General features: G+C 43.3%; 1 protein-coding gene across 5 annotated transcripts; it reads right to left on the bottom strand.

Moving 5' to 3' along the window:
• LOC121020966 (neuroblastoma breakpoint family member 6-like protein) lies at window positions 1-26,422 on the bottom strand. 5 transcript variants are annotated; one of them, XM_040461062.1, is made up of 9 exons: window positions 25,989-26,422; window positions 17,012-17,220; window positions 15,004-15,103; window positions 13,127-13,362; window positions 9,061-9,112; window positions 7,956-8,119; window positions 6,297-6,452; window positions 5,395-5,514; window positions 1-473 (listed from the first exon to the last, which is right to left on the bottom strand). In XM_040461062.1, exons 2-9 carry the CDS (start codon window positions 17,187-17,189, stop codon window positions 463-465), a joined length of 1,017 nt encoding a protein of 338 aa, XP_040316996.1. In that variant the 5' UTR covers window positions 17,190-17,220; window positions 25,989-26,422; the 3' UTR covers window positions 1-462. The 5 variants fall into 5 exon arrangements, with proteins under 5 accessions (XP_040316996.1, XP_040316995.1, XP_040316997.1 ...); XM_040461061.1 differs by lacking the exon at window positions 25,989-26,422 and adding an exon at window positions 17,603-17,735; XM_040461063.1 differs by lacking the exon at window positions 25,989-26,422 and adding an exon at window positions 17,603-17,735 and having other exon boundaries at window positions 6,297-6,404.
• Window positions 26,423-26,431: the final 9 nt, after the last annotated feature.

The raw sequence follows: 26,431 nt of genomic DNA, 5'->3' as shown, positions 1-26,431 counted from the left end.
TGTATATAAAATAAACTCTATTCTCTGAGATTTCTGAATCTTCATCTTTCAAGGAAAATGGCCATGTGCAGAAGAGCTGATGAATAGTCTGCAACGTCATTCTGACTTACTCTTGACCCAAATCCTTGACATTTTCTTCCAGCTGCTGCTGACTCCAGTTGTCCACAGAATGGGGGTGGGGAGAGGAGAGGGTTAGAGCATCTCGAGATTATCTGTGAATCTAGGTATTGGTGCCTCTTACGTAGTTATCAAATTTGCAGGCTGAAGGGCTGTGATTTCTGGAAACTATCTGTTGGGAGTAAAAACCCAAAGTGGCTGAGAAATCTGATTCTTAGAGGTGGAGCCCTCTCGCTTTCAGATTTGGGGCTTTCACTGTTTTGTTGTTTTAGTTTTTCTCATCAATGGGGGAATGATGTTCATGACTGAGCTTTGTTGAAATAAGAACTTTTCATATTTCCACTCCTAGTTCTTACCTGAAACAGAAGGGGGGAAAAAAGCTAAGTTAAAATGAGAATCTTCTATTGGTTCTGCTGACACCAGAGGCTGAAGTGACAGCTAAGGAAGAAAAGAGGCCATGTGCAACCTGAATGCAGTTGGTGGAGAAGCCATGGTCGGAAACTACAGTCTGGAAAGAGTTGTACTAGCAGACTAGCGTTCTAGGACAAACTGGGACAAGTATTCCGATATAAACCACTGCCCTGTGACGTGGAACACAAGGCCCCACCGCCTCATAGTGCTGAGAGCCCCACTCAATGCTGCTGCCAGTGGGTTAGCCAGATCCATACCACCTCCCCCCTCAGGATCAGTTTACTCTCCATTCTACTCTTCTGGAGAAAAATGAAGACCTTTCATACCTTCCAAAAGATGTGCCTTGCTTCAAATATGTACCGTCAGAAGCAGTCAGTTCTACAAATGAGAGGTTATTTTGCATGGAAATCTTGCTCCTAAATACATGTCTTTTTTTTTTTTTTAATAGGAGGGTGGTGCCAAAGGAAGAGCCCCAGAATGTGCAGGGTCCTCAGACACCATCTGTAATACTGTGGTTTATAATAAGAAATGTAAATTTGGTCTTTGTCTCAGTTTCTGGCAGAACTCCTAAACCGCTTGGAATTAGTCTTTTGATATATTAATACGGCAACATTTAGAAAGTGCCAGAAGGATGGAGGTTGATTACCAAGGGAACTGACCATGTGACAGGAGGGTTGTCTCATCCCCCCTGACCTCTGGGGATGAGAGAGGGGCTAAAGATGGAGTTCAACCATCAACAGCCAAGGATTTAATCAATCATGCCTATGTTACGAAGCCTCCATTAAAAACCCAAAAGGATGGGGATTTAGAGAGCTTGTAGGCTGGTGAACACATAGGGGTGCTAGGAGAGTGAAGCTCCCAGAGATAGCATGGAAGGTCTGCACCCTTTCCCCAAGCCCTGCCACGTGCTTCCTGAGTTATATCTGATGTGGGAAACAAAGGTAGAAAGAAGTATAAATAAAATTAAATTTCCTTATAACCTGCAGCCCACTGATAAATACTTGAGGCTGGCAGAGTGTGACACTCCTCCAGGAACTCCCTACTGTCTTAATGTTAATGCTTTGCTAGAGGGAAAATAACCTTAGCTTGACAACAGCTAGGGCTCCAAGTTCCTGTGAGTCTTCTTTAGCACATGAAAGTCCTTTCTGGGGTGCCTGGGTGGCTCAGTCAGTTCAGCGTCAGACTTCAGCTCAGGTCATGATCCCACAGTTCATGAGTTCAAGTCCTACATCAGGCTCTGCTCAGAGCCTGGAGCCTGCTTTGGATTCTGTGTCTCCCCCTGTCTGCCCCTGCCCCACTCGTGTTCTGTCTCTCTCTCAAAAATAAATAAACATTAAAAAATTAAAAAAATTAAAAAAAAAAAACATATGAAAGTCCTTTTGGAAACTTTCCTTGTTTTTACCTTCCCCAACTCCCAAGTAATAACCAGTTGCTCTTCACAGTCCCAGTGCAGCTCCTCTGGTCCTGTCCTCGTGCTTTAATAAAATCACCTTTTTGCACTGGAGAGGTCTCAAGAATTCTTTGTTGGCCATTGGCTCTGAACCCCAAATACTCCAAATCCCAATACTCAAAAAGTATTGAACCCCAGTACTTTTAAACCAGTAATCAGAGCGCCTGGTTGGCTCAGTCCGTAGAGCACGTAACTCTTGATCTCGGGGTCATGAGTTTGAGCCCCACACTGAGCACAGAGATTACTTAAATAAATAATTTGAAAAACATAAAATAGACCAGTAATCTAGTAAGTAAAATATCTCTCTAAGTCCTGTGAGCCACTGTAGCAAATTAAACCCTAGGAGGGGGTTCTCAGTCAACTCTGATTTCTAGTCAGTCAGATGTACAGGTGACAACCTGGATTTGCTACTAGCATCTGGAGTGGGGGTCAGAGGAGTGCAGTCGCACAGGACTAAACCCCTAACCTGTGGAATCTGGTGCTATCTCCTAGTAGGTAACTTCTACCTCTGGCCATTGAGGAAATAGCTAACTACTTTAGCTATTAGTATTAGCTAAAGCCACAGGACCTATAAATGAAAGACCTGAGGCTAAAATCCATGCCTCAAGCCTTTTCACTAAATCTCTAAATTTAAGAAAAGGGAGAAGAAAGGCTCCAATCTGGAAAAAGGTAACAGGCTCTACAGTCTATTGAGTACCATGTTTAGGACAGGAATAAGGCTTTATAGAAAGTTTCATTTAAGTATTCTTGTAAAGAGATTAGAGAGAAAGAAAGAAATCAGAAAGAGAAAAGGGAAAATTAGCAAATAAAGAGCAAAGTTAAACCTTGGACTGATCCATTTATACTCCGTATTTTCTTTTTTTCTAATTTTTTTAAAATGGTTATTTATTTTTGAGATAGACAGAATCCAAAGCAGGCTCCAGGCTTCAAGCTGTCAGCACAGAGCCAGATGTGGGGCTCAAACTCACGAATTGTGAGATCATGACCTGAGTTGGACGCCCAACTGACTGAGCCACCCAGGTACGTCCCTACACTCTGTATTCTGTATTCAGAGCTCCACATCTCTGCTGTCATTGCAAAGCCCACTTCAGGTCCTTTGTCTCCCTCTTTCTCTGCCCCTCCCCCGCTTGCGCGCACGTGCATGCGCCCTCTCTCAAAAAACAAACAAACAAAAAAAACCCACTAAAAAAACCCCTCAAATCTTATCTGATTTTCCTTTATCTGACTAGAGCAGAACATACCAAAAATACAGGTGCCACATGAAACCCTACTTCCAAGGGAGTTTCCTGGGAATTCAGCGGCCATGGAGACTGCCCATTACCAAGAGAATCAAAAAGTTCAATAGAGTTTTCCATACCTTTCCAGTGAAGCCCTTTGTTAAATTGGTACATAAATTTTTACCTCTGGGTGTTCTGGGAATTATTAATTACTAAGCAATTACCACATGCATGTGTAACTGAACCTTGTCTTTTCTCATGTTTATCTATTGTTAGTTAATTCAAGGTCCCTGGACCATTCAAACCTAAGTAGGTAGAGGAAAAATTCCCCCCCCAGTACTCTCTTTTAGGATTTTGCTTAATGAAAAGACTAATCAAAAGCAAAATTTTTCAAATTGCAACTGGTAACCATTAGTAGGTTGTCAAGTCAACACTGTAGACTTTACTACAGACTTTACTTAAAGAATCAGGAAGGAAAATACTAGATAAGACCCATTACATACAGTAAGGGCTTTTTTTTTTTTAACATGACACTGGATCACAAAGAATTGTTTTTTATTGTGTCTTGTGATCAGAAAAATCCGAGAAACTGCTCTAGATAGACTGGTTACAGGTCTAATCTATATATCTACCTCTTCTTTTCTCTTTTTTCCATGCTATACAAACAAGCCTGTTGAGAGAGGAATGCAAATCCCATCAATGACTAGTGTTCGGCTCTCCTAAGAAACTGTACATCTGGGATACTGCTGTATTGGGTGACCGTGGTAGACTGACGGTCCTTCCCTTTGGTAGCCACATATTTGAATCACCTAGGAGCTTTTGAAAACTAATATCCCAAACACACATGAAACCATTTTAATCAGAATCTCTAGTATGGTAGCTAGGCATTTGTGTTAGGCAAAACCAGGTTCTTATAATGACAAAGTGATTTAAAGCTACTTAGGAGACCTGCCCTATTTCCCATGGTTCTCTTTGTTTCTCTCTAGCTGTCCTACCATGGCTTCTTTCCCATTGGACCTAAAGATTTTAATCTTCCTTCTTATGGTCCAGGTGAATCTCTCTCTTTCTCAATTGGATTTCCAAGGGAAAAGTTTCCTTCTGTTTATCTACCTGGGCCTTTACAAACCTCGCCTCTGCATTTCCTTTTTCCAAAGCTAATTCACCACAAAGGCCCCCTCATGTCAAGTAGCTAGGCTTTCCTATGCCTGGACCTGTCAATCATGGGTAAATGATTTACAGGCAGGGTCAATGGGTGCTGTGGGATTGACAGAAACTCCCAGGTCCTTCCAGTTCTCTAAGTCATCAGCCAAGTGGTTCTAGTAATCCGAGGACAATCCTATTCAGAAGAGTCCTTGGAAAAAAGCAGCACAGGCATGAAAAGGTAAAAGGAATCTTAGGTGACCTAAACTGGCCCCTAATAGATTTGGCAGGGATATCTACTGAGGTGGGCATTGCACACAGCAAAAACTCAAAAAATACTGACCCTGGTGTATAGGGGATAGGCTGAAGGTATTTTGCAGGTTTGTAAATATTTTTGTCAATCTGAAGGTAATTTGGTTTGGTTTTGCTTTTCTCCTCAATGGTAAGAGTTGGAAACCATAAAGTGACTGGAATATTATTGTTTGAGTGCAATAGATAGTTTGTATTTTGTACCAATATTTAATTTTCTTTATACAAAATACAAGTTTGTCTTTTATTACCAATATAAGCTATACTTATTTCGATTTTTTAGTACTTTTATTTTCATCAGTTTGAAAATTGGGGTTTTGCTCTTTTAGGCTTATGGCACCTTTCTGGTCCTCATACTTCCTCAATTCTGTTTCCTTGCTCTTTCAGCATTCTAAGACAGAGTTTATCTAATTTTGGCAAATTTTACTCAATCAAAATAAGTATTCTCTTATGTCTTCTCACCTCTGAGGACTGTTCTTTTCTTCTAAGCCTTGCATTAGTGAGGTGTGGTTTGTACCTGAAAGGTGAATTTCCCAGAGCTATTCATTCCTGGAGCCTAGAGTCTGGGGACCTGTAGAGGGAGCACCTAGGAGGTAGCCCTCACTATATTGAGAAAAACTATGAGAATTATGAGCCAAGAGGCTTTGGGTAGCTGTGGCCTCCCCATCATCTTTTGTTTCTATAGCTGGGTAAGGCACGAGAAAAGAAAGCTCTGAGAGTGACCTCCTCTTGTGGTTTTTGACCACTTACCTCTGGAAATATGATTCAGGTGAGCCAGAAGGCTCAGACTTTCTTTCCTGATATCTCTGTTTTCATTGTACAGCTGGGCAAGGGAGTCCAAGCTCTCCCTGTAGAAGTCAGAAGTATATCCTATTGCAGGAAATAATTAGCAGTTTAGGCAAGTTCCACACATTTGCTTAAGATAATGCTTTCTGCAATTCCTTTTCCCCTTCTGTCTCAGCCCAGGAGAAACCTCTGGGGACTCAAAGGTTGGAACTTCAGCATTATGGGGCAGATGCTTAATTTTCACCAGGCCCTGAACAAATGCCAGCTCATTCATTTGTATTATCACACCCAACAGCTGAAATTATGAAGGAGACTTTTCTCATTAAATAGTTGCTCCTTTGATATGGAAAGAGGCCCAGTCACTGTTCTGGCCCAGCCTGAGACTGGGAAATGATGGCCTCTGCGTGAGTGCAATGTAAGAGGAAGATGTGTGGAGAAGAACCGCCTTGAGAACAACGAAGAGTAACCAAGACATTAGGGAGGGGGGTAAGGATGACAGCAGCAGAGACCCTCACTCTGCTGAATGAGGTGCTCAGCAACCTGGGTTCTACTGAATGACTGCACAAGAGGAGAAGAGCAGCAGAAAGTGTACAGCTTAGGAGTCACAAGAAGGCTTTTGGAGGTCAGATAACTGTTAAGATGGAGGGACAGCTCAGTCTTGGGGCAAACCTCTATCTGAGCCTATTTACTCATCTAAAAAGTAGGAATGTTAATACCTGCCCTATTCTCCCTAGTTGGACCATTTGTAAGAATAAGTGAAGTATAAAGCATGTCAAGTTCTTGAAATCTGTGAAGCCCTGCAACACATTACAAGTCCTTAGAAAGATACATATTGCCAGAAGCAGACAGACTTGGGCCTCCCCTACCGTTTCCTTGGTCAGAAATGCTGAGATGATGTTCCAGCTTTTCTTGAAGGCAGGCATTGATGAAAAGAATTTCCCTCAGGTGCTGGTACAGGTTCTGGATCTCATCTTCTGCAGCCATTCCACCAGGACAGGGAATGAGGTAGAAGATGGAGAATCCTTATCACTAATGGGGTGGCCAAGGGCCTCTCAGCAAGATCCCTGCCTTGCACCATTCTTCTGCCAACTTCCGCTTTCATCAGGAAATACCTGGGAACCTCCTGTAGGAGCCTGCAGGCCTTCAAACAAAGCATGACCCAGTGCTAAGCAAACTCCACAGGGCCACCTCCCATACAAGGATATGGGAAGTATAAAGGAGGTTGATATAAGGTGGTAAAATATGGAATCAGCCTTCAGAGTAGGGCTTATCTAGTACTGGGAAAGGTGTGGCCCCTCTTATATAAGACTTTTGGGTACTAAGGAAGGTCTCTACTAAATATCTCTCCCACATGATTTGTGTCTGAACGTCATTAATAGAGGACAACCTCCCACTACATCTCAAAGTGAAATGGGAATGAGGAAGCCTTTGTAAGGGGATTGCCTGAGTAAGAAAAGGCACCCACCACTGGCAAAAAGACAAAGCCTGACATGGCTTATATCACTATTTAAAAACTCAGTTAACAGTGAGTGAATTAATATAGTCTCTTTCTCATGCCTACAAGAAGACATAAGACATATAGTTCTCTAATAATCCAAACTTTTATCCCCAAAGGAAAGTCAAATAGTCAAAAAAAAAAAAAGGGGGGGGGAAGGAAATGAAGGTTGAGACTTTAATCTACACACACCCATGAGGCCGCTATCCTGAGGGGCTCTTACATGCTTGGAGGAGCTACACTGGCTAGGTGGGGCTTTTTTAGGAAAGGGGCATGCTTGTGGCATGGCTGCTAGACCCAGCCTTTTCTTCAGTAGATAGGCTGGCTGTTGGTTTTAGATTAGATTACAGTACTGAGACTAAACCCACAGACATCATTTAAAAATGGTGCTACACATAGGATGGGAACCCTGGCCACTTACCCAAGGGTTGCCAAGAGCTGAGCCTTGTCTTTAGGGAAACCACCTGATGCTCTGGTACTAAGATAGAACCTTATGAGGAAGCAAGCCATCTGAGGGGAGATGGGGACTGCAATCATGATAACCGCACCTCCAAAAATATGGGCAGCACTGCCAGTATTTCTCAGCTAGAAAAGCTTAAGGGACACTCTTCAGGAACTATAATCAGCAAGAACATTCCCAGAAAGGTAAGTTGCTTCATCTTAGAGGAGGTCTGTTAGATTCTGTGCACATGCTGAAATAGTGGCACACAGTCCACCATCATCTCTCCATTCTCCAATCTGGCTTGCCTAGACTCCATTAGCTTGCAGATGCCAGTGGGGGACAGAGTGACTGAGATGAGGTGTGGACCATGAACAATGCAACAAATTACCTGACCCACCAAGGACCTGTATTTGAAACTTGGTCCGAGCTACACGTCCAGCCTGATAGCTTTTTCAAGGTTAATCTTTAGGGCCTGCCTACTAGATGGTCTCACTCAGCCTAAACTAAGGTGGTAAACATGTAGAAACTATTGGAGCTTTATTCTCCAGTCTTGTGTTCCTTTATTCTCTTTATAATGGAAGTACTCACTGGTGACTTCCACAGCAGAGCTGGCTTCCTGCATGTCAAGCAGGAAGGAACTGCTGCGGGGAAGCTGGTGAGAGTCATGGCGACTGGAATGAGTCAAATACTGTTCATCTAGTGAGGCTTCCAGGGCTTCATTCACTTCTTCCTCCTGGAGCCCCCTGCTGAGCCTGGGGAGGATGGCAGGGAGGTAAGACAGGAGATTAAACTGCGGCAACCTGGAACCACAGCTTCGCAGCTGGTCCTGTCTGAAGCTCCTGGAAGCCACACCAGAAAGCAAAGAGGCCATCTGGATGAGAGAGAAAGCATAGCAATCCACTTTGATGGGTTCATGAGCCTAGAACTGGGATAGAAGGGGGCAGCAGGTGCTCAGTGTACTGACCTCATAACATGTGGATGAGGAAGTAGACTCAACTATTCTAAAAGGCACTTATGACACACAGAGACCTAGAATATTGGTTTTAAAATGCTGCGGACAAATTTTGTTTACCATCGTAGGAAGTCATCCACTGAATGCTGGCTCCTGAGACAATGTCTCACTTTGATTTTTTTTTTTTTTTTTTTTTTTTACCATACACGTTTTTAGAACACAGACACCAGGGATCTCTGGCTAGTTTATCTTTAGGTCAGACTGACTTTAGCTAACTAAACTTGATGAATTACTAAGAAATGGTAACCAATACAAGAACTTACCATGAACAGACAACATTGTTTAAAAGGGCGCATCATTGGGGCACCTGAGTGGCTCAGTTGGTTAAGTGTCTGATTTCAGCTCAGGTCATGATCTCACGGTGTGTGAGCCCGAGCCTCACGTCTGGCTCTGTGCTGACAGCTCAGAGTCTGGAGCCTGCTTTGGATTCTGTGTCTCCCTCTCTCTCTGCCCCTCCCCTGCTTTCACTCTCTCTCTCTCTCTCTCTCAAAAATAAACATTAAAAATAAATAAAAAAAAATAAAAGGACACATCACTATATGATGAATGAATGAAATAGGTACAATTAGTGGTTTCGGTTTTTTTCCCCCAGATCTGGGACTTTGGCCTCTTGGTCACTTGCTTCTGGAATCTTCCCTATACTTCACCATTCCATTATCAGCCCTTTTGTCCTTCAGTTACCAGGGTGCCAGTGGCTCCTGTCTATCTTCATCCTTCTTATCATTGTGATTTTCTGAGAACCAAAAAACAGAAACAGCTAGTCAGAAATTGAGCAGATCCCATTTCACACATTACAAATATTAGGGCCTATATGATCAGGGACGTAATACTCTACATGTTTGTTTAGAATGCTCTGGCAGAGAAGGCTTAGGACTGTATCCTGGTGTGGTGAATAATCACCATGGCATCTGCTACCAAGTCAAGGCAAAAAGTTTAAAATGTCTGCTGTTCACCAGTGCTTGGAATACTTGTTCAGTTGCCTTCTGGACTTCTCCAGTTGTAACCTTCATTTTTGCCCCATAGCAGATGGCTAAACTGCGGTTGTGTGTCCTATTAGGCTTTCATAAAGAACTCACTGCAGCCTCTAAGGAGCAAAAACTTCTGGAGAAACCACCTAACCCTTCCAACCCAATGACTGGACAAAGGCACCTGTGCATGTCAGCGAGTGGAGAACATGAAGAGAAACTTCTCTTTTTTTCTTTTTCCTCTTTCCTGACCCGGCTTAGAGACCAGCCCAGTTGCAGAACTGCCTAAACCTTAAACCACAAAAGAGAATCTAGCTCTCTGATCAAAAGAACTAGGAAAACGGGATCTCTTGCCTGAAAAGTGTGAAAAGTGCCCCCTTTTACTTTCTATTTCTCAATTTTCTTGCCTCCTTGCTCTTAAAGTAGCCCCAGTCATTCAGAACTGCAATACAGTGAGGGGGCACCTGGGTGGCTCAGTCAGTTAAAGCATCTCTGACTCTTGACTTTGGCTCAGGGCATGATCTCATGGTTCGTGGGTTCCAGACCACCCTCCCACCCTCCCTACCCCTGTCCCCCAGAGTCAGGCTCCATGCTGACAGTGCAGAGCCTGCTTGGGATTCTTTCTCTCTCTTTCTCTCTCTCTCTGCCCCTCCCCGGCCCTTGTGCACTCTCTGTCTCTCAGAATAAATAAACTTAAAAAAAAAAAAAAGAAAAGAAAAGAAAGAAAGAAAAGCAAAACAGTGTGAGAAGAGAAATCTCTGAGAGAACTCACTCTTTCTGAACAGAGGAACTGGGAAAAGGGACCCTGGGAAACTGGAAAGTATGGAAGAAATACCAGAGAGAAGAGAGTCTGGAAAACTGTCTATGAGCTGATAAAAGTCCCAGGGCTCATCCCCAGAATATGTGTGGAATACACTCAAGGAATCATGGCAAAGGATGAGAAAACTGAATTACCACACAAACCAGGAACTAGTCCAAAAGAAACCTAAGGAATGTATTTGCTAGACTGACCGAAACAGCATATCAAAGGCAATGAACACTGATTTGACATTGGATACTACCTGTAGAAGGTGAGGCAGAATTTGGTCTGAACCTAATGAGGTTGATTGCCTGCTAAAAAAACAATTCCAGAAGATTTTAACAGGACCCAGGGTCTTACAATACAATATTCAAAACATCCAGAGGACCCTATAAAAGTACTCAACATAATAAAAACATTATCATTTCACTAATGAATAAAAATCACTTGACAGAATTAAACATCTACTCAGAAAATAAGGAATAAAAAGGAACTTCCTCAAATAAGTTGGAAACATTTCTTGGCTGGACTATGCCTACTCATGTTTGCATTAGGAGACATAATTTTTTTCCTCTGTTGTCAGCAGTTACTATCATAAAATAAAAAACAAAAGATTTGTTTGTTCATTCAAATATGAATAAAAGAAACAAAAACAGAAAGGGAACTTCCTCAACCTGATAAGGTACTATGATCATTAGAAAACTCAATATTAATAAGAATATCAATTTTTCTCAAACTTTTCATAGATTGAAAGCAATGGGACTCAAAATCCCAGAAGGATTTTGTTGTTGTTTACAGATAATGGCAAGCTGATTGTAAAATTTATATGGAAAAGCAAAGAACCTTATTTTTAGGTAGAGTGTTCTTAGATATAACTACAAAAGCATGATACATAAGTTGTACTTCATAAAATTAAGAAATTCTGCTTTCTGAAAGATACGTTAGGAGAATGAAAAGCCACAAACTGGGAGAAAATATTTGCAAGTTAAATATCTCATAAAGTACTTGTATCCAGAAATGCAAAGAACCCTCAAGACTTGATAATAATAAAACAAACAAATCAGTTTTATATTATTATTTTTTTATTTTTATTAAAAAAAAATTTTTTTTCAACGTTTATTTATTTTTGGGACAGAGAGAGACAGAGCATGAACGGGGGAGGGGCAGAGAGAGAGGGAGACACAGAATCGGAAACAGGCTCCAGGCTCTGAGCCATCAGCCCAGAGCCTGACACGGGGCTGGAACTCACGGACCGCGAGATCGTGACCTGGCTGAAGTCGGACGCTTAACCAACTGCGCCACCCAGGCGCCCCCAAACAAATCAATTTTAAATGACAAAATATGAACACTTGGTTCACCAAAGATACAAGGAGAGTCAACAGGCATATGAAAAGAACCTCAAAATTATTAGTCATCAGGGAAATGCAAATTAAAACCACAATGCATGGGTGCCTGGGTGGCTCGGTCGGTTAAGTATCTGACATTGGCTCAGATCATGATCTCACGGTTCATGAGTTCGAGCCCCGCATCAGGCTCTGTGCTGACACCTCAGAGCCTGGAGCCTGCTTCAGATTCTGTGTCTCCCTCTCTCTCTGCCCCACTCCCACTTGTGCTCTCTCAAGAAAAATGAATAAACGTTAAAAGAAAAATCTGTTTTAAACCACAATGCTGGGGCGCCTGGGTGGCACAGTCGGTTAAGCGTCCGACTTCAGCCAGGTCACGATCTCGCGGTCCGTGAGTTCGAGCCCCGCGTCGGGCTCTGGGCTGATGGCTCGGAGCCTGGGGCCTGTTTCCGATTCTGTGTCTCCCTCTCTCTCTGCCCCTCCCCCGTTCATGCTCTGTCTCTCTCTGTCCCAAAAATAAATAAAAAACGTTGAAAAAAAAAATTTAAACCACAATGCTATGCCCTCCCCATACTTATTACAATTGCTAAAAAGACAAAAAGCAAAAGAACAACAACCTGAAAATATCAAAAGTTAATATTGGGGAACAGCTGTAACTTTTACACATTGCCAATGGGATCTGAAATGGTATAGCCACATTGGAAACCAGTGTAGCAGTTTCTTCTAGGTTAAACGTGCATTTACCACATGACCCAGCAATCCTACTCCTAGATATTTACCCAAGTGAAGTGAGTGAAAACATATTTTCAGGGGCTCCTGGGTGGCTCAGTTGGTTAAGTGTCCAACTCTTGGTTTCTGCTCAGGTTATGATCTCACAGTCGTGGAATCGAGCCCCAAGTGAGGCTCCACACTCAGTGCTTGGGATTCTCTCTCTCTCTCTCTCTCTCTGTCCCTACCTCTCCCTCTGCCCCTCTCCCCCACTCATTTTCTCTCAAAATAAAGAAACAAACATTAAAAAAACCCCACATATTTTCACACCAAAACCTGCAGGTGAATCTTTAGAGCTATTATTCATAATAGCCCCCGACTGGAAATAATCCAAATGTTCTTCAGTGGATGAATGGATAAATAAAAGTGGTACATCCGTATAACGGCACAGTACTTAACAGTAAAAAAGGAAACCAACTACTGATACATTCTGGAGATGGAAAATCTGTAGGGACAGAAAACAGATCCAGTGATTGCCAGTAACTGGGGTTGGGCACAACGGCTGACTACACAGAGGCACAAAGGAACTGTGAGTGGTGATGGGACTGCTCTACATCTTGATCGTGGCAGTGCTTACAGCACTGTATGGATTTCTCAAAGCTCACAGAACTGACACTACAGTGGGCCAATTCAGTGTAAATCAATTATCCTTAAAAGAAAGAAATGTCTGTGGGGGCTCACCTTGGGCCCAGGTGAGTGCCCCTAGGTAGTTCTACCTAATAGCATCACTATCAATAGGCTGAGAAGGGCACAAAACAGCTGGACAACTGGCTAAAATGTCACTCTTAGAGTCATGTGGAAGCATGGAGACTTATGTGAGGCTAGGACCTTGGGAGGAGCTAAGGGTCTCCAGAACCCGTAAGCCAACTTACCAGTGATGAGTTTGCTGGCAAGGCTCTCTGCCAGCTGGCTTCCTTGGGCCAGCTGCTCACAGAATCTCTGTCCCTGGTAGTAGGGAATGTCAGCACTCCTGAGGAGGCCCTCAAAAGACTTGACTATGCTCTTCGTATGCTGAATGAAAAGATAACAGACACCTTTCCCTTCTCGTATCTTCTGTCGTAAGTGGGTCAGCTCTCGGGCATGAGCCTGAATTAGGGTATCATGTTTCCTAAGGTAGGAAAGGAAAGTAAAATATAACAGTGCATGTAGTGAACGATAGGTTGTGGGAGTTTCAACAGAGACATCTCTTAGAATGCCCCTAAGGAATTCCCCAACTTGAATTCTTATACAAGTCATGTGACTTGGCCTGCCTGTGGCAGAGGGAATGAGGAAACAGCATTGGGTTTGTTTGTTGTTTTATTAGCTTTGCTTTGAAAAGATGGCCCTTTAGTTCCTCAATTCAGCCCACATCCATTTCCATGGAATATATACTACCTAGCATTATACAGAAAGTTGCACGCACACACACACAAACCAGATATGGAAGTGTTGGATGGGTATGTGTGGTGTTAATTCAAAGGATGAAAAGGAAAATCAATGTAAAGGTCAAGAAGGATAACATTCTTTTGAGTGACGTGAAAAGGAGTAATAATCAGTAAGGAGGCACTTAAGAGTAAATAAAGTTCTGAGTAACAATTACATCACTCTAAGTGGGTTTTCACCATTTTCTAATTATTATACAAATATTATGCACAGATTCCAATCTAAAAGTGTGAGCTCTGTGAGGCTAGAGACAGTGCCATGTAGTACCCAACTTACAGTACCCAACAGAGTGTACACACACAAGTAGGCATTCGGTTAATACTTAGAACCACATAATCCTAAAGCTGGACTAGATATTTAGGTCTACCTCATCTGATGCCTGAATCTCCTCCCTGCTGTCTACTAAATTATATTCTACAGATTGTCTTTCAAATTCTATTCCATAGAGCTCTTAAAAAGTGTCAGAGTTGGTGAAGGCATAGACTAGGGAGCAACAGAGGCTCCAGACCTATGCCTTCTTCAATCAAGTATCTCTGCTTTAGGAAGTTTTATACATTTGAGCTTCTCAGATTCCCTTTCAACAAAGGGTTAAAAGACATCTGGAATCCCACAATCTCCCCTATATTTGAAACAATCTGAGGATGGACAAGGCTAGTCCTCAGCACATTAATAATCCATTTTCCCAGACTGCTTGATTATCTATCTGTCCAACAGCCCTACCAGTTAGTACTCCACATAGTATGGTACTTAGAAAAAAAATCAAAATTGAGAAGGAGAAACATTTTTATCATGAAAAAGGCACTTTGGAAAACTTGGGAAAATCTCTCTCATGGTAGAAAATGTTAGTCCATTAATGACAACTATCACTCCCGTAAAAAATAAAAGCAAGTATAATGATTATAGAAAATATTTGTTGAGAGCTTCATATGTATAGGAGATGGTTTTAACCTGTAATCATGTGTCTCATCTTCATAACCCTCTGAGGTAGATACCGTTGGTATTTTTATTTTGCAGGTGAGGTAGCTGAGGTAACTGAAATGCAGGAAAGCTGAGTGAATTTGCACAAGGCCACCCAGCTGGAAGCCACATTGCTAGTATTCCATCACAGGCATCTGTCTCCATTTTATTCTTATGCTATTTAAGAGAAAACTCCAGAGACCAGACTGTTCTCCCACCCATTCTCACAACCCCGCCGGTGGTCTTTGTCTGGTTCTGTGCCTGCCAGGTACTCTCCTGCCCTTCTCCTTGCACACGTGCTAAGTACTAGCAGCCCGCATGGCCCACTTAAGACCGTAATTCACACCCTCCCGCACAGGCACCTCCTTACCCCAGCCTTGCAGCTGGGCTCCTCTTCTCTGCCAGCTCTCCCTCAAACCGCGCTCCCTCCTCTAGCACGGATTCAATGAGGGCTTTGTGCTCTTCACTCTCTGAAAAAAACAGACACACCTGCCTCAGTGGAAAGCTGGACACGCTGCTCTGGTCACTGCCTTCACACGAGGAGGCAGGGTCCACCCCAAGGACAAATGTAACCCCATTACCAGGCTCTCTGCTGGGATTTCCACATTTCATTCCTCAATCTCCCAGGCTACATGGCATTTGATTGCTCCCCATCTTAGATATGGGGAAAGAGAAGCTCATGGGCAGGTACTTGCTCAACTGGATTCAACTGGAATGAGACAATCCCTGAGGAATTCACATCCCCTGAGGTCTGACTCCAAATCTTGGGCCATTTTACCAAGCTTGGTAGCCTCTGAAATAAACCATTAACCTGGGGCATGAAGTAGTGATTTCCTGTGTTTAGGATGTCTCCGAAGATTGTCGGACTGATGGTTCTCCCACGTTGAGAGTTTCAATAATTCCCTCAATAGTTCAAAAATTTAAAAGTTTATCTGGATACAAGGGTTTAAAATGTATATGGAGGGGAAAAATCTGAAAGACGTATGTTCAAATGCAAACAGGTGTTGTGTTAGGTTAGAGGGAGAGAATACCCAGTGCTTGCCATTGCACTGTCCTAGGTTTTTGAGAATTATCATGTAATCATTACAACTAACTGCAAAGGCAAATATTCTTACTACCATCACAGGTGAGAAAACTGAGGCACAAAAAGGATAACTTGGATTTGGACCCAGAAGTCTGGCCCCAGGGTACATGCTCATAATCACTGTACTGTATTATCTTTACACTAAGATCTAGGGCAAGATCTCTTTACTAGCTCCAAAATATTTGTCCTACAATTGTGATTTTATAATAAGTGATGTAGAAAAAAAGCCCTTTATTCTTCCACACCCCAAAGCTCATCTTTTTCTTCTTTAATAAGTAGGCATTTTTTACATTTTTTTCTCCATGTAAGTTGGATAAGCAAATTTCATCCTCTACTGATTTACTGAAAAATTGTAGGAATTTGAAAGCAAACTCAACTTCAATGTCAGCAAGCATCCTCCTCTACCGTTCCTGTCTCTCATGTGTCCTCACTTCCATCATGTTTCCTTCAGTCACTACAGCTTCCCACTGCTACCCCCCCAACCCCATGACAAACACGTGTGAGACTGTCCAAGGATTTCCAAATGTGAAAGCTGAGCATGGAGAGGGAAGGGCCAGCTCCTACACAGACCTGGTCTGCTGGACTGGAGGCCTCACCCACTTAGCCTCATTCTCATTTTGGCCCTGCATCTCAAAGCCCAGATCCTGGACCAGCTTGTTGTCTTCAAAGTTCATATTCAAGGGAGAGATCAAAAAGGTGTTATAGAGTCTCTGATTTTCCTGGAAATACGTTCAATCTCACAGAATGTAAGGGGCGGCTTCCTGGAACTTATGTGGGAAAAGAATCTGGCTCCAGGCATCAGGACTTCCCTCGGTGTTTGCTATTGATGTTCTCATCTCCAGGTATCTGGTTGAGTGGGAAACAGCTTTAAGCTCCCATAAGACAGGGAGGGTATGCTATTACACTATTACGCTAGTATGGCTAGCACAGTGCTTTGCAAACGGGTACTTAGAAAAAGTTGAAACTGAATCCTGAGATATTTAAGCCAACAGTGTTACTATATGTTTATAGAGTCTGATACATGTTCCTGAGAGAGAAAAGACAGTTTAATGCCTGAACCCACAGTTTAGCCTCTATGCCTTCCTACCCTCTCACTATAAACTTCATTCCTTTGTGCCTCAGTGTTTCCATCTTCTGCAAATTGAGAGTAACATATCCACTTCTACTTTTCCAGGAGTATAGTCAGGATGAGATTTATTTTGATGGAGAGAGAAGAATAAAGTTTGGGGAGTGTTTAGTTTCTCAGAGGGAAGATGGGCAGTCACTCTGGTGACTGTGACCACACTGGGCTTACTGTATTTCTGCAGCTGATTGGCCAGGGAGTAAGCAGTAGCCTTGGATGTGAGGAATTTCTCTGTGAGGTCTCGGAAGCTCTGTTTGGTTTTTGCCAGCTGGGAGCGCAAGTACTGGTTGGTTTCCAGGATGCTCATTTCTGTCCTCGGATCAGAGAAAGTGGTGAGAGATTCTGCCATGCTGCAGCTGTGGCAGAAGTAGAGCCAGAACCTAGGAAGCAGAAGCCCAAACAAATAATCATAAACAAGTGAATAGGTTATGGTGACAGTTGCACTGCTGGTAAATTACTACACGCGGACCTAGGTGGCTCAGTTGGTTAAACATCCAACTCTTAGTTTTAGCTCCGGTCATGATCTCACAGTTTGTTGAGTTCAAGCCCTGCAGTGCAGAGCCTGCTTGAGATTCTCTCTCTCCTTCTCTCTCTGCCCCTTCTTCTCAAAATAAATAAACTTTAAAAATTTTCTTAGAAATCATTGTACTGTACAACTCTAATAGGTGAGTTTTATAGTATGTAAATTATACCTCAAAGTTTCATTAAGGGGAAAAAATGGACTTAAACACGCTAAAGTATGCAGATGTAATTCATACTTACTTTGGGGCTAAACTCTGTCAGCATTCCACAACTCTAAGAATTCTCAACCACAAAAATAAGGCATAAGATAGCAGAGCTCAGAGCCAAGGCTACCATGCGCAGCTTAGGCTCTGATAAGAGTGCCAGAGGAAGCATCCAGCCTGCCAGGCAACTGTCTGGAGTCACAATAACAGAACTGGAAAGTAGGGAGTGTCATGGAATCTTAGGAGCCCCAGTCTTCCAATTGCTGAGGCCATACTGATATATAAGATCACCTGGTCTGTTCTGAAGGTCACCACCAGTGGGGACCACCCCATCCCCCAGCAGCCATTTTCAGTATTTGTGTGGCCATGTACTGATACCATGGACTTAGCTCTTTCTAAAATTTAAGGATATTTTTCATTGTTTATTCTTGTAAGTGCACAGAAAATATGAAGGAATCAATATTTTCCCAAAATCTTTCATTATCTTAAGGACTGTCCTGAAGTCACTTCACTTTTCCTTCATGAAAAATTTAAAACTTTTAGATAGTCTTGGTGTTCTTTTTGCTTCTCTAGTTTTATTCCACACCGGTTTAATATTATAGGAAAAATTTCTGAGTATAACTCAATGTGTGAATAATTAATTTATAAGGATTTCTATCCTGTATCTCAATTTTCTTCTTGCCACAGGCTTATGTTTGCTTCTTTTCCCTCACTGAGGAAGCTTATTGGCTTTGCATTAAACTTGAAGTCAAGTTTGACATCCTTCTTCCTAGCTCCACCCTCTTCCTGTATGTATGGATTGCTTTGTGTCATAATCTTAATATACCTATTTTGTTGGGTTTTTAAAAATTATTTATTTATTTTTGAAAGAGAGAGAAATAGGGAGCAAGCAGGGGAGGGGCAGAAAAACAGGGAGACAGAATCCCAAGCAGGCTCCGTGCTGTCAGCACAGAGCCCCTTGAGGGGCTTGAACTCACAACCCATAAGATCATGACCTGAGCCGAAACCAAGAGTCAGACAACTGAGCCACCCAGGAACCACTCTATATACATATTTTGGGATTGTCAGTTATGAATATCATTCTAGCTCCACAGGGTATCTTTCCCACTTGTCAAAGTCACTGAAAGAGTTTTTGTATATGTCTTTGAATGCATGTTGTGGCCACCTTGGGCTGACTTATAAACTGATGTTATTCTTCATATCCAGAGCCGTTTTTGTAGAACACTGACTGATAGTTTGTGTTGACCCATATCTGTTGACTTGCGGTTGTATTCTCAGAGCATGGTAAAAATCAAGGTGATAGGTCAATGGTGGTTACTGGTGGTCCACATCATTCCTGTACAATGAGATTTAGTGACACAGAGGCTAAGGTTTTATTTTTATTTATTTCTTTATTTCTTTATTAACATTTATTTATTTTTGAGACAGAGAGAGAGCATGAACGGGGAAGGGTCAGAGAGAGAGGGAGACACAAAATCCAAAACAGACTCTAGGCTCTGAGCTGTCAGCACAGAGCCCGACACGGGGCTCGAACTCACAGACTGAGAGATCATGACCTGAGCCAAAGTCCTATGCTCAACCTACTGAGCCACCCAGGCGCCCTGAGGCTAAGGTTTTAAAGAGCCACACAGGTAAGAGAGAAAGTGATCCTTTGACACCTCCTTATTTCCTACAGATCATTTTCTTCCTGGTTTTGTGAGCCTGACACTAGAGAAACTTCTCTGGAGTATCTGTCTCTTCCCTTTAGCTACTTTGCTTTTCCAGGCTAGTGGCCCACACATGCGTGACCATGGCCACCTCCATCTGTGTCACTGAACACTCATGACCAAGTGAAAGAAGACCAGACAGACTACCCATCCCACTTGCCCACTTGCAACTAGGCTATGTGATAGTATTGGTTTGTGAGATGTCTCAAATTAAGTGGCTTCAGTCCTTTTAAATGTATTGAGGCTTCTCTTATGACTTAGTGCATGTCGATCCTGGAGACTGTTCAAAGTGCAGTTGAGAGAAATTGTATTATTCTGTGCTTATTGGGTAGAGTGTTGTATAGATGGCGGTTAGGTCATGTTATTTAAATCTTCTATTTCCTTGTTGGTCTTCTGCCTGGATCTTCTACCCATTATTGAAAGTGTGGTATTGAGGTCGCCAACTATTACTGTTCAATTGCCTATTTCTCCCTTGATTCTGTCAGTTTTTGCTTCCTGTACTTTGGGACTCTGTTAGATGCAAATGTTTTTATTAGTAGTATAACTTCCTGATGGATTAGGCTCTATATCATTATAAAACGTCACTCTTTATCTCTCCTAGCATTTTTTGTTTTAAAGTCTCCTGTCTTTTTTGTCTGTTACTAGTTTAGTCATTCCAACTTTCTTATGATTGCTATTTGCATAATTATGCTATATGGCAAAAGAGATTTTGCAGATGTAATTAAGTTGTCCTTAATTGGGGGTTCTTATCCAGGTGGACTGACATAATTACATGAACTCTTTAAATCTGTGTCTAGAGGTCAGAGAGATTCAAAGCTTGTCAGGGATTCAACGAGGGAGAAACTCTTCATTGCTGCCTTTGAAGATGGAAGGGGCCACAGGCACAGAAACCAAATCCTCAGTCCTACAGCTTCATAATTAATGCTACCTACAAACATAAGCTGATGATTTAAAAAAAAATTGTTTTTAATGCTTATTTTTGAGAGAGAGAGAGAGAGAGAGACAGAGTGCAAGCAGAGGAGGGGCAGAGAGAGAGAGAGAGAGACAGAATCTGAAGCAGGCTCCAGGCTCTGAGCTGTGAGCACAGAGCCCGATGCGGGGCTGGAACCCATGAACTGCCAGATCATGACCTGAGCCAAAGTCGGATGCTCAACCGACTAAGCCACCCAGGCACCCCCCCCCCAAGTTGATAATTTTTTAAAATACATTTATAGTATGTGCCATACAGAGTCAGACAGACTCTCACTGTCTCCGTGCATCCTTCTTTTCTGCTTTGTACTTGCACATTACTATATCTGTCTAGATTTAGGAATAACTGCCAGTGCTTCATTCAGCCTTTTCTCCTTTTTTGCATGTGCTATGGCTCTCTGGAGCCAAATGGCACCACTGAGGGGGCTGAGCACAGGGCAGCTGGCTTTATTGGAAGCCACAGGCTCCTGATTTAGACTGAATTTCACCTGCCTACAAGGCCCAAGCACACTCCTCACAGCTTCCTGTCAGCAATATATGGATTACTGCCTAAAAGCCTTGCCCTTCCCTGGACCTGTAACGTCTTTAGTATTATTGGGGTATCTGGCCCACCCCAGAGCTACTCTCCTTCCTGGAGGTTCAGTTACTGCATCCCTACTGCATAGTGAGAAGCTACCAGGTGGCCAGCCGGAGGCCCAGCATGCAAATCAAAGTTAAATGATGATACTTTCTCTAGATCACTTGGAGTTGTAGGCAAATGTGGCAAGGATATTATTTCTAAATGTTTTACACTACAGAAACACACCAGAACTTAACCTCCCATCTTGGAAGATACAACCTGGAGGAGTGGTTGTTATACTTCAGACCAAGCTCTAATCCTTCCAGAATCACAGTTTGGCCCCCAAAGCTGTCAACCTATGGTTTAGACAAACTCTTGAATATCTTTTATTCCAAAATAATTGCCAGGTTCCCTTTTTGTTGTTGTTTGACAGCTTCTAGATGCTAGATCTCTGCGTAGACTAGATTTACAAATCTAGTAAACAGTCCTGTTTAGTAAAATAAACAGTCCAGCAGAGGTAGTAAAAAGGATTACTGTTCTAATCTTGCATGCACAAGAGAGTCCCACAGATGCTCTGCAAGGGCAGCAAATGAACTGTGTTAGGGTCAACAGCAAACACACACATTGGCCAGGAATCAAACCTGGGTACATGAAGCCACAACTACTGCCACTGGACTATCAATGGTCTGAATTCAAGGTTGCCTGCATAGTTCATAACATTCCCAATAGTTCAGGTTCAAGATGCAGTGACCCCATAGCTCCCAACTACAATGAGAGCCCTTCTGTTTTTGGAGGTTGGTCTGGAAAGAACCAATTGGAAGAGAACTACACTGAAAGAGGCTAGAAATTCCCAGCTGACGTCTGCAATCCAAAATTGCCCCTGAACAAAGGTCTCCATGCTCCAATGGTACCTTGGAGACATGACTACTAAGAATTCCTCTAAGACCAAGTTCTAGGACATTTCCTCCAGGAACTTCCTCAGAGGAATCTTTAGTGGTCTTTATTCCAGCTGCTACAGAACAGATTTGAAATTAATTCAGAAGCCAGAAGGTCAGGCACACCAGAGTTGTTACTTCCTAATTTCTGAGCACAGGCAGAGGCTGCTTGGTTCTTTCATTATGAATCCATGTTTCAAAGCTAACACAAGTATAGTGCCCACTGCCTCAACTGAACCCTGTCCCTGGAGGTTGGGCCCTGCAAATCTTCTCCCATCACCTCTCAGGGTCAGTATGGTCCTAATGGCCAAGGGAGAGAGGACTGCTCTTGGTTGATTAACTCCTTTGATCAGTGTGGTCCAGATGCCTTCAGGACCTTGATGATTGGGAATCAACATGTTAGGGTGGTGCAAACTTTTGGGAATTTATCTTCAAGGAGTAAGACTCAGACAAAGCACAAACTTGGTCTTCAGCCACCATATGTGTTGCTGTATATTTTTCTATACTTGGGAAGTAAACTAGTGTCACCATTTGGAACACATGTAAGTGTTCTCCAGCCATCCTACCCTTGTGTGTATACCATAGAGAAAGTGTTGCCTGATTCCATGATGAGACATGGATAGGAAAGATCTTTTTAGCTCGTAGTGTCCAGGAGGTGGGAACAAACTAGATGTCTGTAAATGTGGGAATAGATAATAAACATGGTAGAGACATGCCACAGTATTCTATGCGGCAGATGGATATGATGAACTAAATATTGAAAACAGTGCTAATAGGGAATTAGGAAATAGAAAAAATATTTATGGAATAATCTTACTGAATCAGTTAGAGCTCAGTTTAGGAAATACGTTATCAGAAAACTATTGATTTCACCTTGGAAGGGCTGGCAAAGTAGAACACAGGTGGAAGCACTGGTACATGAAATTCAATGCCTTTCCTACCTGCTGCCTAGGAGTCAGGAAGTTTTGACTGCTGCCAATACCACTGCCTCACACACACTCTAAATTGGTGACTAGCCATGAGAATAAGGCTGCCAGCCACGAGTATCTCTAAAGAGTCATGGTTCCATAACCTTGCTTGCCATCAGCAACAGCAATAGGAAGATTGCCTCTCCTCACTTTTGCCAAAAACACATGAGTGCATCTAATCGGTAGAACATAATTTCTACCCAGAACCCAACCTGCAAATAAGTCTGAGAAGTATGATTCTTAGTTTTCTAAACTCTTCAACTAGAAGGAAGGTGAAATGGGTTTTGAATGAGCCAATCCACATTTAAAGTGGTTCTAAGCCAATCCCCCCTAAAGAGAGGACGACATATTTTTTTAAAGACACACACATTTAAATATGCAAAGAGAAGTTAGAATTAAAGGACATATACTAAACTCCTTAGAGTATGTGCTCCCAGGGGTGGGGGGGTGGGGGATGGGAGTGGGATGAACCAAGAAAATAATGAAAGACAACAAGGAGGAAAGGGCATTCATTGCTCAGGGCACCCACCATCAAGTGTCCTGAATTAAGGAACAAAGTTAGCTTTATCCTCTGTACCTGGGATCTATGAAATCCATGAACTAATCAGTGACATGAAATTTCAAAAAATGCAATAGGAAAACAAAATTCTTTCGAAACAGACCAGTTAAAATAGGCAAGGAGAAATTATTAAGGACAGAAATCACACAGAGGTAGTGGAAGTGAAAACAACTCTCAGCAATCTCCAATCAACACTAAATACAACCAATTATAATGGATCCAAATCCCCTCAAAGTGGGTGTAAAAGTAAATTTCAGCTACAGCAGTGTGTTAGACAGAAAAAGACTACATATTAAGAACAGTACAATCTGTACCAGGCTAATTGTAAGCAAAAAAGTGAAAATATGACTCTTAAAGACAGAGGGGAGGGAAAAGTTTTTAAACTGGTTGAAGAAACAATATTTTAGCGTCTACAGGAAACATCAAATTGTTTTTCCCTGGCCACCTTCTCTGGCCAAGATGGTGTCATGAAGGAAAGAAATCTTGGAATTTTCACTTTTATTCATCCTGTATAGGTCTCTGCAAAACTTCACAGCTTAAAAGCAGGGCTATTTGATCCTTGGTCTCTCTAGACACTCAAAAGAAGTTTCAGAGGTGAGGAACTCAGTTACCACCCAGATTTTCCTCAGTAACTCAGCACATACCCAAAGATCCAGCCTCCTGAACCTTCACTGGGTGAAGAACTGGTGAAAAAATGGGAGGAAAGGGTTTGGGAGGCACTCACTAATGAGAAGGCAAAGAGATAGCTTTAGCCAGGGAGGGAATTAACTTTCCCTAGGTTTACACTAGCTTAAGGACCAGACACAAGAGCTGATTTTTTTTTTTAAGATTTTATTTTTAAGTAATCTCTACACCCAACATGGAGCTCAAACTCACAATCCCAAGACCAAGAATCACATGCTCCACCAACTGAGCCAACCAGGTGACCTATTTTCTGATGCTTTTCTAGAAGTCTATTAATCTACTTGGAAAGAGATTTCCTCCCCACCCCCAGAATTAGGCTCTTTCAAATCAGATATTTTGATTTGAGTGCCATTACTTTATGTTACAGTGCTGCCTTACAGAAATCCCCCAGGACAGCCTTTGCTACAGGTATTTTCTATATGCTACCTCTGTTTTCCAGAGAGAACTGATGTGTAAAGCTATTTTAGAATTGCTTTTTCAAAGTCCTTCCAGACACTCTTTCTGATTAGACCTACTCCAGCAATTGTGAAACAAGCATCAGTGGTTCACTAGTAGAATTCTGGCCTTCTATGCGGGAGGTCTGGGTTCCATTCCCAGTCAAAGGAGGGTTTTCCTTGCATTTTTATGTGTCCAGTGTTCTCTCTGTTGGATTATCTATTGCACTAGCAGCACAAGTTATTACAGGGTTGAGAGTCTCAGGAGGCAATGCTAAAAAGAAAAAAGGGCAACTATACCCCCTTAGGTTAATTCCAGAGCAAAACACATTGAGGTCTAAACAAGGGATTTTTTAGAGTTCTGTCTTTGAAAGGACAGGTTAGTATGGTGGGTCCTTTTGAATACTTGAAACCAAAGCCATTGTTACTTTTTTTCTGCTGGCAAATATCTGGAATATAGTGTCATCCGGTCACTGATTAGCATGCTGGATCTTGGGCTGGGCTGACCACTGAGCAGTGTCTCCCTATAGAGTGACTATCAAGAAATGGGCAGTCCAGGAAGGAGAGAGGCTGTGGGGCCCAGCAGACACCCCCGTGGCTGGGGAGACATTAGCAGCCCAAGGAAAGGTTGTGTGGAGGAATTGGCATGGACATGAGGGAAGCTACAGAGAGGGGCCTCAGACTTTTCTGTGCAGGTAGGCCCTAGACTTCGGTGGTCCTGGCAAATTAAGGACAAGAATGAGCCCCAAGTGGAGAGCAGCCTGTACAAGAAAATCATGTTTATTTTACACTCCCCCAAGCAAGACCTTTTTTTTCCGATGTTTATTTACTATTTAAAAATTTTTTTTTCAACGTTTATTTATTTTTGGGACAGAGAGAGACAGAGCATGAACGGGGGAGGGGCAGAGAGAGAGGGAGACACAGAATCGGAAACAGGCTCCAGGCTCCGAGCCATCAGCCCAGAGCCTGATGCGGGGCTCGAACTCACGGACCGCGAGATCGTGACCTGGCTGAAGTCGGACGCTTAACCGACTGCGCCACCCAGGCGCCCCTATTTACTATTTTAAAGAAAGCGCACACAAATGCAAGGGACGAACAGAGAAAGAGAATCCCAAGCAGGCTCGGAACGGCCAGCACAGAGACCACCAGGGGAACTCGCTCCGGTGAACCCTGAGATTAGGACCCAAGTCACAATCAAGACTCCCACGCTGAACCGGCTGAGCCACCCAGGTGCCCCATCTAAGTAAGACTTTTGGTACGTGGCTCATTTTTAATGCTTACATATTAGCAGCACTTGGGGGAAGGCCATGACTATCACTGGCTCTGGAGCTTTGGAGGAGACTCTGGAAAAGGAAGGCTCTTGGAGTCAGCTGGTTTGTTTAAACCAGTTTTCATCGACTCTTTTCCTCAGCAAAGAGTGGACGAAGTTGCCTAGGGGAGGCGCCCGGCCTTAGACCCTGGGGTCCCTAACATCCCCCAAATGATTCCGAAAGACAAGGGACGCAGCAACGGAAGTGGCGCGGACTGAGACGGCTTTCGAGGCAGGCGCCGTGCCCCTAGACCGGACTCGGGTCCCTCCCAGCCCGCCGCCCCTGCACTTTCCACCTACTTCGGCTGCTGCTCTGCACGCTCAGGGCCCACACAGAGTGCTCTTCGACGCCGGCCTTCCCCTCACGCCACACGCCCGCTTTGTCCGAAAATCCTGCTGCTGCTTTTGTTAGTTGCCGTCTCGGAGCCACACAACCGGCTTGCTGATTCGGGCAAACGACTCTCCCGACACAGGCGGGGAGAATGACGCCATTCGCGACCCCCGCTCCACTAGGACTTCGGGGTTTGGGGCCTTTACCCTCGGGACCCGGGGCTGGGCCGCCGTTGAGGCTTTCTAGGCTCTGCCCTTCAAACTAGCCTCTTCCGGGCCCGGCCTCCAGGGTCAGGGGCAAGGCCGGGCCCCCTCGGCGCGCTGCGCCCTCTCTCTCCCTCTGCCGCGCCCCGCACCCTTGCGTGCGGCCTGCGGATGAGCCCCCCGACGGCGGCGTCGATTCAGTGTGTCCG

This window comes from Herpailurus yagouaroundi, unplaced genomic scaffold, assembly GCF_014898765.1.
Source record: "Herpailurus yagouaroundi ecotype Mexico unplaced genomic scaffold, PumYag 254, whole genome shotgun sequence".
In the NCBI taxonomy this organism is placed as follows: Eukaryota; Metazoa; Chordata; class Mammalia; order Carnivora; family Felidae; genus Herpailurus; species Herpailurus yagouaroundi.
The sequence above is the reverse complement of the archived record's forward strand: the minus strand, read 5'-3'. Positions and strand labels throughout refer to the sequence as shown.